The sequence below is a fragment of the Triturus cristatus genome, chromosome 10 (assembly GCF_964204655.1).
Source record: "Triturus cristatus chromosome 10, aTriCri1.1, whole genome shotgun sequence".
In the NCBI taxonomy this organism is placed as follows: domain Eukaryota; kingdom Metazoa; phylum Chordata; class Amphibia; order Caudata; family Salamandridae; genus Triturus; species Triturus cristatus.
Window position 1 is genome coordinate 189,033,174 of NC_140593.1, and position 13,768 is coordinate 189,046,941.

General features: G+C 47.2%; 1 protein-coding gene across 1 annotated transcript in view; it reads left to right on the forward strand.

The window, feature by feature from the left end:
- SCIN (scinderin) overlaps positions 1-5,526 on the forward strand; it is a 267,773-nt gene extending 262,247 nt beyond the window's left edge. The window contains exon 16 of the mRNA XM_085630790.1: positions 1,782-5,526. Coding sequence (XP_085486916.1) covers positions 1,782-1,909 — 128 coding nt within the window. The 3' untranslated portion in view covers positions 1,910-5,526. The remainder of the gene's footprint in view (positions 1-1,781) is intronic.
- Positions 5,527-13,768: the final 8,242 nt, after the last annotated feature.

Consider the following 13,768-nt stretch of genomic DNA (forward strand, 5'->3'; position numbering starts at 1 on the left):
GGAGGTGGTGGAGGTCTCCATCTGTACTTTTCCTTCTTTCTTTGCCAGCAATTTCTTGTTTCCCTCGCCAATTGCTTCATATTGTTTCCAAATTAAGTAAAAAATAGGGCATGGATACACAATATTCGAGGCACTATGTGAGAACTAGAAGCTGGAAAGAAATGACTAATGTATAAGATGGGAACTAGGAGAGCCTTTGTGTAAGGGGATGGGTGTACCAACAAGACAGATTTGCCATTTTCTTTACGACATTTTCTCTTAGAGAATACCAGGCAGAAGATGAGATGCACAGGAATTGCCTCAGGAAGGAACTAAGAGAGCTCTGTGAAAAGATAAAAAGGGAAACCTTAACAGTGGTGATTATGCCATGAGCATCTCCCAGAGTTAGGTGACAGAGGCCACACACTTGAATAAATGCTGAAATCTCTGTTGACATGTGGTGGCAGGCGCCACCTTTTACATGTGCCATTACTGTGCATCAATTCACTAGTTTACAGCAAATATCAGGATGTTATAATCCAGCAACTAAGGCTTGACTGTGAGAAATCCAACAAGCTCAGCTGGTGTCTTTCATGAATGCTGGATATTGAATATATTAAATTGATCTTGCACTTCCTTCAGGAGAAACGTTTCTCAATATATGCCAGTCTCCAAGGTTTCTCATAAAACGAGGACACCTCAGGATGACGTGTAAGATCTCTCACTTCGGTGCTCACCGAAAGATAGATCAAGGATATGAATCTACAAAGAAAGTGAAGGGACATTCATGACATGGATGCCTTAATATTTGCCATTTGTTTATCTTTTGTTGCATATGCATTTATTCTCTGGGTTTACCTTGAGTTTCCTCACAAATCTTGATAGCCGTTGTGAATCACAGATTTTAAGAGAGGTCTCATTGCTGCACACAACATTTACATATACCACATTTTCATTTTGGTTACTGTTATTTTTAGTTGATACACAAGGTGTACTTAACTTCAGTGGAACAGATATTTCAGTTCAGCAGATTCCTTCATACCTGAAATATCTTATCATACCTACCCATCGTAAAAGCAACTTTACCTTAGATAATAATCATATTCTGCGCATGAGGAGAATCCACCTGATTTATAATTAACATTATCACTAATTGAAAATAATTCTTAATGATAAAATAGTGATCTAAAAGATACATTATTGGTTCAGTTGCGGCAAGACCAACTCAAACATTTATTTTTCCAATACTGAGAAAAAGCATGGCACTGATTTGGATAGAAACTTGAGAAGTGTGACGTTTAAGACTTTTTTTTAGACTTAGCTATCTTTGTCAAAATTATGAAGTTCCTAAAGTTAAAAAAATAGTGGAAGAAAAGTTTAATCAAAAGCATGTTTCACAGGGTAAAAAGCTCTGTGAAACCGACGTTTTGCAGAAAAATTCAATTGCAAGGATACTTTATGGGAAACATATCTCGTAAGATACTTTTTCAGCTAATTTTATTTGGATACTAAGCTTTGGAAAGGTAATTCTCAAAACTATTCATCTAAGTTAAACTTTGCAGACAAAATTATAAATGCACACAGCACTAGAAACAACAACAGCTATTCATCGCATGAGAGTTGTTTGCGCTGTGTAAATGAGTATCACTATTATTATCATAATAATGAGTTAAGACTTAAGTAATGTGTGTTTATATATCAATATGGAAATTCAAATTTGGTGATATAATATTTCTGTTCTTGTAAAACTGATATTTTTGTACAATTGTTTCTGTTTTAATGAAATCTTTAACATTTTACAGCCAAGCAGTACATTGAGACAGATCCTTCGGGACGAGACAAAGGCATTCCAATTATTACTGTGAAGCAAGGGCATGAGCCGTCCACATTTACAGGATGGTTCCTGGCGTGGGACTCCAACAAGTGGTAGCAATGATGCACCTCTGTACCACACTCTTATCTGCAACAGCAAAAAGAAAGAAAAAGATGTACTGCTGAGCCAAAACCATTAGAATACTTATGCAATTTGAGTAATGGCCTATTTTGATGGTATCTAAATGTCAAATATTTGACACAAACCCGGATTTAAAATATATGGTATCTCTCCTTCAGATGTATCTCCCTCTCATGCATCTCTAATGAAAAGCTGAGCAATATTGGTCAGACTTACTGAAAATAAATTAACCTCGTTAGAGTTAAATGCACATTTAATATGAGGAAAAAACAGGCAGTGTTTTCGTCTAGGAAATACTTAATCTCTGGTTATACATTTTGCAAGTACCTGCCCGTGGAAACAACTTTCCTGTTTCTATTATGCTACTTTCTCCTACGTAGCTTGCAATCAAATACCTATCTGCAAATGCAATGCCTAATTTGCCCCTTCAGTTGACTTCAGAATACCTGTCATGGCTTTTATAGATTGCAGGATGTCTCTGTGGTCCGGGAAACCAATCCATGTAGGAGCCTTTAATTCAATTTTGAAAATCAAATTGAATACAGCTTTACATCAGCAGACTGCAAAGGCTAGATCACAGGGTGTAAACTGTGAGTGGAAATATATCTCCTGCTAGAACAACACTATTTTATGTAAGCAATCCTACTGGATGAACGTTTGAAGGGAAAATGGCTTGTGGCAGCAACAGGTTGCAAAGAACATGAAATGTTGAAGTAGGAGAAGTCAAAATGAAGAAAGTATAGGAAAGCGAGATGGGGATACCTCCATTAAGATAAACACAAGAACATGCTGAATATCAAAATTTTGAATTAGACCTCATGGCATTTATCATAGATTTTATTTCCTTTCCAATACAAGCATGAAACATATTGCTTCATGCTCTGGTCACATGATTATGACAGAAACACTTACTGGGTTAATAGAGAAAAGCATATATCCATGTATGTCACGTAATAAAGCAGTAAGGTGATATAACTTCAAACTATATGGGAACAGAGAAGCCTCCTTCAGATTTTAAAATAGTTTAACATCTTCCACATTGAGAACAAAAGTCTACTGCTGAATTCTAAAGGGGTGCTCACCACACATATCATTCCTTAAGTGATTAGCTTGCTCACTATGATGTAACTCCATGAGCTTTGACATGAAAAACATATACAATATATATGTACAAAAGAGGTGCTTTAAAAGGAGTGTGAAATACATTTTTCATGTAGTGACCTGGAACATCTGAGAGCTCTGACTCAAATCTGGTTCTTTACAGTGACTCTAGCCCCCATTTGTAATTTGAGGAAACCTTTGGGTCTAATCTGATGCTAGTTATCGCCTACCTCTTATGATCAGCCAAATCATTGTAAATTAATGATTGCTAATTAAACAAGGTCATCTACCCATTAAACTCCTCCACTTCGATTTGTTTTGGAAACACCATATCTTATTAGTGCCAAGATGTCCTCGGGGACTATTTTTTCACTCCATAAGTAACCTTTAAACTTGCAGTTAATTGTATGTTGCATAAAAATGCGCAAATTACTTTGCAAAATGTATATTCGTAATTAAAATGTGTGCAGATAATATTTTATTTCGTACAATAAATGTAGAAGAGTGCATATAGAAATACTTATATAAATCAATAAAAAGAAGCTAGCTTAATCGGAAGAGTTTCACAGAAGATACAATGATAGCTAGCATCTGTGATGAACAACATAGATGATACAATATCACCATGTGGGTACTCCCTTTCTCTTGACTGATTATGTCACACTAAGGTAATTCAGAGGTGGAGAATTGCTAAATGTGTTGGTTTGAACTAGAAAGATCGGATAAGACAGTATTTCCACATTAAACTCTACAGCACCATAAAGTATTTTTCAAATTATCAGGCAAACCTTACATGAATGAAAATGCACCATTTTAATGAAGAGTCAAACCAATTCTCAACCTGGATAAAAGTGGTAGACAACTTGTTTAACAGTGTAAGTTAACTAATCCATGTGTCTGCAATGTGTATATTATTGTAGGTTTAAAGACTTCTGGAAGAATTTAAAAAAAATAAAAGCACTTACTAATTTTGTTGATTTGTAGAATAATATGATGTATGAGCACATTTATGGATTCTCTGATGTTTTGTATCCTGGAAATTTTATGCCAAAGATACAAAACTTTTGAGTAGCACTGTCTCCACCATCTCTGAGATGAGAGTATGTTATATTTTCCACATACAGCAGTGGTGTCTACGTTTGGGATGATAGGTGATCTGCTAAAAGAAAAAGTCCTTACTCACAAAATGCAGTAGAGAACATTTGCATGAAACATTTGTTTGTTAATGAATGTAAATTAGCTGTCTTACCTTGTCTGGCATTAGGTTTCCATGTTCAAAAGAACAAATTAATTATAAAATGTAGCAGAATAAATGTGTATACAACTGCCACAATTATCTCACTATGTCTTTAAGATATATGTGTTGTTGTATCTCAGAATGCAATCATTAAGAGACATCAATGATGTTATGTATGAATGCAAATTATTATATTGATTATTCAAAGTGTATTGTTGTTTTTAAACGTTTTCAATGAATTGCCAAAAATGTGAAAAAGTAGAATGTGTATGTAAAGTAAAGGAACAGTTGTAGAAGTAGTAGTTTCTTCAAAATAAGCATCCGCGGTGAAATAAAATACCCATGACCAAAAAACAATTAAGTAAGTTTGCTGTAACATATGACTTCTGTAATGCTTTTCTTTATACATAAATTCAAAGAATTTGAAAGCGCATAGTATATCAAGAGGTACAAAAGGAAATGTCAGATGGAACAAGGGTAAATAATGGGGTTTGCATGCAGCAACACAGGAAGAGCATTTGGTACCCTTGCACCGCCAAATGAATTTCTGTTTAGAAAATGTCCAACAATCTTTTGAGAATAACACATTTTCAAAACTATAAAATAGGCTAAATTACAAAACAAATCCTGATCTTGTTTTGTGAACCATTAACTTGAGCTAAGGACAGGGTGACTGTGTGTTGCTTGTTTATAAGACAAAGAATGTTGTGCTCACTTGTTGCACAAAACTTTTGCAGCTGGGGACAACAGAAACTGCTCATAACCAGTCTTTTCCCTTTAACCTCTAGTGCTGGTAAATATAGGCACATGAAACATGAAATTGGAGGCAGTCACAAGAGTGGACACAATTTCATGCTATATAACATGGGACTATTTTTTATTTAAAATTAAGTAGTTTACGTTACACAAAGATTTACTTTACTAAGATAATGTGGCTGGCTTCTGATGAGTACCTATTCTGTTTTTTTTTTTCATTTTAAAAATTGATGTACTGTGTATGAAGTTTAGTATGTTAAGTTACGTTTAGTTACTTGTCATCATTATATCAATATAAACATAAAAGGATTTTGCATAAATGTATACTATTACATCAAGTTATACTGTGTTGGTTACATATCCCAAAAATAATCTCAGAATGCTTTATATTTGAAATAATGTATGCAACATTTTTAGGTATTTTTTATAACTGTTTCTCTTTTTAGAAGTTGGAGGTGTTAAAAAAAGTAACTCAATAAAATATTTTTGGGAAAATGTATCTTGTTCTTCTTGTCACTTAATTATAATTTCGCAGCATAACCAGTGTAATGTGAGTTCCTTGTTTAGATTTATTTCATTTGTGCTAGGCAGATTGTTACAAGATGTGTTATAATACCCATTCTACCTTGAACCCTAATGAATCCACTGACTCTTCTATTATATGTGATATACTGTGTGATAGTAGCCTCAATGTAGTCAATTTGAATGGCACTTTAACATACAAGTGATCAAATGTGGATTCCATGAAGGTCTCACAACTCAGCTGTGGCAGTGTGCATACTTCGAGTCTGTTTGTTTAAATTCACTACATGCAAAATGTAGCCACACATATTTCTTATAGATATTGTCAGAAACCTGACAGCATTCTGTTAGTGGGAATTTATTCATCATGCATTTAACTTTGACTAATAATGTTATTGGGTTCTGTTAGAGGAGCTGGTTTATTATAGCTAATTAGATTGATATGGTAGTATACAAAATTATTCTCACAAACATAGGAAGAAACTACAAGGGTGCCGATCACGATCCTGTAAAAACCGGATACGAACCGTCGGACGGAGTAAATTCTCCGTCCGACGCGTACCCGGTCGTCAAAATGTACAAACATGGAATTACGATTCGCACGGAAACACCATTTCCGTACGAATCGTACAAAACACCGACCGACGAAAATAAACATACAAATGCGATCCGGGAAAGCGCCGACGTGACGTCGGGACGCACGCAGCCTGCCATTCACGAACCAGGAATTACGATTCGCACCGACGTCATCCCGCACGGTGAATATTTTCCGGCTGCCAAAAACTGCCGGGAAATCAGGACGACGCGAACAAGGACTACCTGTACGCGACGGACAGACATGGACCCGAACCTACGTGTCATCCCGGCCCTCATAGCAGTCGACCTCCTCTACAGGTTCCGACGCAGACGCCGCAGAAGGTCAGAACAACTAAGGGAGGGGGGGAAAGGGGGGGGCAGGACCAGGGGCAGGCCACAAAACCACCACCAATGTCACACAGCACACATGGCCTGGACATACCTGACCCCCATGCCCTGGTCACCACGAGGGGGTGGGGGCGTGTCCAGCAAAGCCAGCGTCCGCCACAAAGGAAGTGCCTGACGAAGCGAACCGGCAACACAACTATACAGGTACGTCCCGTACCCATGCCTTAAGAGCGTGGGTACGAGTCGTACCACGCCCACACCTACGTCACCCCAACAATGGCGGGACGGCTGCACCCACGTGGCAAAGGCCTGGGTACGGGTCGCACAAGCATCACATAGCGTGGGTACGGATATGTACGGACCGTACCCCCACCACCGTATGCATGGAGCGTACCCCCAACCCCAACAGTGTAAGTACGACCCATACCCTCACCCGCGTACCTATGGAGCGTACCCCAACAGTGTAAGTATGACCCGTACCCTCACCCGCGGACGTATACGTCCCACCCCAACAGTGTAAGTACGACCCGTACCCTCACCCGCGTACGTATGGAGCGTACCCCCCACCCCAACAGTGTAAGTACGACCCGTACCCCCACCCGCGTACGTATGGAGCGTACCTCCACCCAACAGTGTAAGTACGACCCGTACCCTCACCCGCGTACGTATGGAGCGTACCCCCACCCCAACAGTGTAAGTACGACCCGTACCCTCACCCGTGGACGTATGGAGCGTACCCCCCACCACAACAGTGTAAGTACGACCCGTACCCCCACCCCCGTACGTATGGAGCGTACCTCCACCCCAACAGTGTAAGTACGACCCGTACCCTCACCCGCGTATGTATGGAGCGTACCTCCACCCCAACAGTGTAAGTACGACCCGTACCCTCACCCGCGTACGTATGGAGTGTACCCCCCACCCCAACAGTGTAAGTACGACCCGTACCCCCACCCGCATACGTATGGAGCGTACCTCCACCACAACAGTGTAAGTACGACCCGTACCCTCACCCGCGTACATATGGAGCGTACCCCCACCCCAACAGTGTAAGTACGACCCATACCCTCACCCGCGGACGTATGGAGCGTACCCCCACCCCAACAGTGTAAGTACGACCCGTACCCTCACCCGCGTACATATGGAGCGTACCTCCCACCCCAACAGTGTAAGTACGACCCGTACCCCCATGGAGTGAACCCACACATGTGTATGGACTAAGCGTACATATTGTTAAATAGGAGGGGTGTGTGCCTATCACTCCCAGCAGTGCCCAGACACAGGAGGGGTGGGTGCCTATCACTCCCAGCAGTGCCCAGAGACAGGAGGGGTGGGTGCCTATCACTCCCAGCAGTGCCCAGAGACAGGAGGGGTGTGTGCAGAGTCCTCCCACCAGTGCCCAGAGTCAGGAGGGGTGTGTGCCTAACACTCACAGCAGTGCCCAGAGACAGGAGGGGTGGGTGCCTATCACTCCCAGCAGTGCCCAGAGTCAGGAGGGGTGGGTGCCTATCACTCCCAGCAGTGCCCAGAGGCAGGAGGGGTGTGTGCAGAGTCCTCCCAGCAGTGCTCAGACACAGGAGGGGTGTGTGCAGAGTCCTCCCAGCAGTGCCCAGACACAGGAGGGGTGGGTGCCTATCACTCCCAGCAGTGCCCAGAGACAGGAGGGGTGGGTGCAGAGTCCTCCCAGCAGTGCCCAGAGACAGGAGGGGTGGGTGCCTATCACTCCCAGCAGTGCCCAGAGACAGGAGGGGTGGGTGCCTATCACTCCCAGCAGTGCCCAGAGACAGGAGGGGTGTGTGCAGAGTCCTCCCAGCAGTGCCCAGAGTCAGGAGGGGTGTGTGCAGAGTCCTCCCAGCAGTGCCCAGAGACAGGAGGGGTGGGTGCCTATCACTCCCAGCAGTGCCCAGAGACAGGAGGGGTGTGTGCAGAGTCCTCCCAGCAGTGCCCAGAGTCAGGAGGGGTGTGTGCCTAACACTCACAGCAGTGCCCATGAAACGCAAAGGGTGGAGTAGCCACAGATACCATGCCCACAAATTTCAGTCAGGTGCACAAAGACACTGCAGTACATGTACCACATGTGTGCGAGGCTGGGAGTATACACATGCATAGTGCAGAAAAGAAAATATGTACACATGAAGTCATGTCAATAGTCCACATACACAAGTACAATGACTACCAAGAATGCCACGAATGATGCAGGTGGAGACATCGCTCAGCATGCATGTGCAAAGTAGAAGGAGTCCGTCACACACCCAGCTAATGTACACACAGCTCTGCGCTAAATATTGGGAACACCCTGCAGGGAAGATGTCAGGGTACACAGAGGAAGGAATACACCTTTGGACAATTTCACCATGCAGCAACTGCTTACATGAACACAGAAACCTAGCTAACACCGTGTGATGGCACACAGATCCCAGGGTCCCCCCTATGACCAGCACACTACTACATTTCCCACACAACCAACACATGATCACCAGCCAAAATCATGTAGCAGCCCCACCAACAGCAATATCAGAAAAGCAGTAGTGTTCAAAGGAAACAAAAATGGCTTTAATCAGCATGATCAAAAATTGTATGTTCGTAGAAAGTTCAATATTTACAAAGCCCATAGGGCAGTCCAGAAGTCACAGCTGGATGGGGGACACAGTGGGATGCGTGTCCCCTAGCTTGCCTGCACAGTTACATTCCGTCGTCTTCCACAGGGGTGAGGGCATCATGTGGGGGGGAAGAAACAGGCACCGCAGGGACAGGAGGGTGAAGGGTAGGCGTCGTGGGTGCAGGGATGGAGGACTCCACCACAGGGGGTGGGGCAGGGCCAAAGGTGGAGGCCAGGAGCTCGCTGCACACCTTAGCAAGGTCCTCCAGGGAATCCCCTGCACCCGAAGGAACCACAGGCCCCAAGGAGGGGGGGGTCAGAGGGATGGGTCGCAGCGCCACTGGGGGAGGGTGTAGACAGGGGGGGGGAATCAACCACCCTGACCGAGGACTTCCTTGACCGCTTGCGTGGTGGCGTCACTGTGGGGCTCAGGGACAGAGCGGCCATGAAGGAGTCTTTGGGGAGATGTGGCCAGGAGAGCTGAGGTGAGGGGATTTGGAGGGAGTGGATTGGGTGGAATGAGGACTCCCACTCTGGCTGCGTGTCACACGTTTGCCCCCCGACACAGTGGGTGTGCCTACTTCACCCTGTGTGCGCGTGTCAGGAGGTGTGCGGTGGACCTTCCCTGCTGGTGTGGTGCCTGTGTGTGTTGTGGTGGGTGCATGCTGACGTCTGGGTGTACGTGGGACAGGCATGGGAGTGGGAAGTGTGGATGGGGCAGGGGTAGGGGGTGGGATGTAGCGCTGCAGGAGACCCACTGCTGCAGTCAGTGTCGAGTCTATCGACCTCAGCAAGCTGCGTTGGTCAGCCTGCGATGAATGAATGCCCTCCAAGTATGCCTCCATGTTGTGCAGCACTTGGCTGTGGCCATGGAGGACATTAAGGATCGCAGCCTGACCAACCTGCAACTGCCGCTGGATGTCCACAGACTCGGCATTGGCGGCAGCAGTGGAGACAGGGGCAGGGGGTGCGGTGCCTGGCAGAAAGGAGACATGTGGTGACCGGGCACGTTGGGAAGGGACATGAGCAAGTGGGAGGCGGCTGATGGCAATGGAGGGGGCGGGGCGAGATGTAGTGCCGCTGTTAGCTGCTGGTGCAGCCGCCGCCCACTCAGAGAGATCATCCTCAGACCCGTCAGCTTCATACTCTGGTGTGCCAGTCGACAGGTCCCCGGCTTCACTCTCCTCCGCCTCAGTCCCACTTGATGTGCCAGCCCCGATGTCACCGCTGGCACTGGTGCTCGGTCCCTCTGCTCCGTCTGTGCCCATGTCTCCCTCCGTGTCCCCCGACGATGCTGTGGGCAGGGTGAAGAGACAGAAATTAATCATACACCTGTATACATATGTCACACGAGTCCAATCTACATAGGTCACACTGCATAGCCTGAAACAAAAGAAGAGTTACATCTACAAAACAAGGTACATATGTAGGGCATGCAAGACACAGTTGTTTGACCCACCAAGCCACCGAAAAACTATGGAGAGCATGACACAATAGCAAATGAGATGGAATGGAATTTTGACTGAGGAGCAAGGCCCTGGGGACAATCCAGCACTGCATCTGCACCACACAGCGTGGCAGGAAATAGGGATGAGCAGGGACCATATCCAGGAACAAGAGGCACATGCAGCATAGGTTATACTGAAAACATGCCCACCATGACTGGCCCACTGCACCTTGAGTGCATGTCCAGACAAACATCACACACTGGCCAGTCCTAGCAAGGAGATATCAGGTTGTGACATGAAGGCCATGCCCGCACCACCTACCCCCTACATGAGACTATTATTTGGAGACACAGGAAGCACTTACATCCCTTAGTCTGGGTGAAATACACATGGGATGCAACAAATCAAGGTTGCACACAAAATACCCAAGGTGCGCCTGTCCAAATAATCATGTACAAATGGGCATCATCAGATGATTGTAACAAGACACACAGGCAATGTCCACCGTGAGTATGAACAAGGAAAATCAGGTCAGTCTGTACAGTGGACACTTGTACTACATTTCACGTCAAAATACATTTGGCCAGGGGACAATGGCACAGAGCACAACCTATGCTGTAGACACAGAGATTGTCAACATATTCGGATTACACACATGATACCTAGGAAAATATGCCCCTGGGGACAGTAGTGGCCACACAACTCCATGCTCCTGAATGGGAATGACTGCAACACACGCTACCATCTCCGCACTATGCGTACCGCACACTCATGCACATCATGTCACAGGCCACCACATAGGACACGCGTGCTGTAAGGCCTCACACTTGAGAGTCTAACTCCCATGTCTGGACTCAGCATTAATGCCAACTGACATGGAACCCACAAGACCAGAACTGGACAGGGCACAGGCAAGGTCCCAAAACCTGTTACACACCACCCCCACACACATGATGCTGCAGGCATTGTACACGTGGAGAAGGTGCCAGGCTACATAACCTTGTGACGGAGTGACTTCACACAGACCAGGGAACACATTGCAAGGAGGGGAAGGGAGACAGGAGAGCACTGCAATACTGTGGCTAACAGGATCTGCACAGCACCATTAAACCCTGGCAGTGCATCCATGGAACAGTGCACTTACAAATGCTTGTGAAACACAACAAACACACATGTACCTACCCCCTTCCTGCTGCTGCATCTCCTGTAAGCGCCTGTCCAAGTCTGGAAATACCACCGCCAGCACACGCTTGTGGATGTGGGAGAGACGGCGGCGCCCGTGGTTCTTATGGCTCTCAGGTGAGTCCCCCAGCAGGACCCGTGCGATCCTCCGCGTCCACCACCGGATATCCTGCCAGCGTTTCCTCACCTGGGACAGGCGCCGCTTCCGACCATCCGCACTCCTCACGGCACTGACGGCGGTCAGCCAGATCTGCTCCTTGGCAGAGGCGCCTACCTGTGAGGATGAACAAGTGACACTACATCAATACACCTGCAACATGTCACAGAGACACATATGAGAACAAATTAGCTGGTTACAACAAGGCATGTCATGCAGCCAACGCATTGCACCTTTGCCATAGGGACATACTCCTCTGGGGAAGGGCAAAAGCAGTACGTGCCAGTGAAAGTACATAGGTGGAATGAGGGCAAAGACACAATCAATTATCAAGGCTCACACTGTGCATCACACCCACCCCTCCTGACTCTGGGTACTGCTGGGAGTGATAGGCACCCACCCCTCCTGTCTCTGGGCACTGCTGAGAGGACTCTGCACACACCCCTCCTGTCTCTGGGCACTGCTTGGAGTGATAGGCACCCACCCCTCCTGACTCTGGGCACTGCTGGGAGGACTCAGCACACACCTCTCCTGTCTCTGGGTACTGCTGGGAGGACTCTGCACACACCCCTCCTGCCTCTGGGCACTGCTGGGAGTGATAGGCACCCACCCCTCCTGACTCTGGGCACTGCTGGGAGGACTCTGCACACACCTTTCCTGTCTCTGGGCACTGCTGGGAGTGATAGGCACCCACCCCTCCTGACTCTGGGCACTGCTGGGAGGACTCTGCACACACCCCTCCTGTCTCTGGGCACTGCTGGGAGGACTCTGCACACACCCCTCCTGCCTCTGGGCACTGCTGGGAGTGATAGGCACCAACCCCTCCTGACTCTGGGCACTGCTGGGAGGACTCTGCACACACCCCTCCTGTCTATGGGCACTGCTGGGAGTGATAGGCACCCACCCCTCCTGACTCTGGGCACTGCTGGGAGGACTCTGCACACACCCCTCCTGTCTCTGGGCACTGCTGGGAGGACTCTGCACACACCCCTCCTGTCTCTGGGCACTGCTGGGAGTGATAGGCACCCACCCCTCCTGACTCTGGGCACTGCTGGGAGGACTCTGCACACACCCCTCCTGTCTCTGGGCACTGCTGGGAGTGATAGGCACCCACCCCTCCTGACTCTGGGCACTGCTGGGAGGACTCTGCACACACCCCTCTTGTCTCTGGGCACTGCTGGGAGGACTCTGCACACACCCCTCCTGTCTCTGGGCACTGCTGGGAGTGATAGGCACCCACCCCTCCTGTCTCTGGGCACTGCTGGGAGGACTCTGCACACACCCCTCCTGTCTCTGGGCGTCTCTGGGCACTGCTGGGAGGACTCTGCACACACCCCTCCTGTCTCTGGGCACTGCTGGGAGTGATAGGCACCCACCCCTCCTGTCTCTGGGCACTGCTGGGAGGACTCTGCACACACCCCTCCTGTCTCTGGGCACTGCTGGGAGGACTCTGCACACACCCCTCCTGTCTCTGGGCACTGCTGGGAGTGATAGGCACCAACCCCTCCTGTCTCTGGGCACTGCTGGGAGGACTCTGCACACACCCCTCCTGTCTCTGGGCACTGCTGGGAGTGATAGGCACCCACCCCTCCTGTCTCTGGGCACTGCTGGGAGGACTCTGCACACACCCCTCCTGCCTCTGGGCACTGCTGGGAGACATCAGGCATTCCCCCCCCCCTGGGACCCTCCCTACAGTACATAGCATGTGTGTCACACCTGGACACAATGGCAGAAGTCACAGTCACAAAAAAGGGACACAGTCTGTGCTAGTAGCTCTGCACTCACCTGATACCCTGGTCGCCCATACAGCAGGGGGTACTGTGGGAGGATCACATCCAGCAATGCCAGGTTCTCCTCCAGGGTGAATGGCTGTGACCTCTCCACAGACCTTGACATGGTTCCAGGGAAT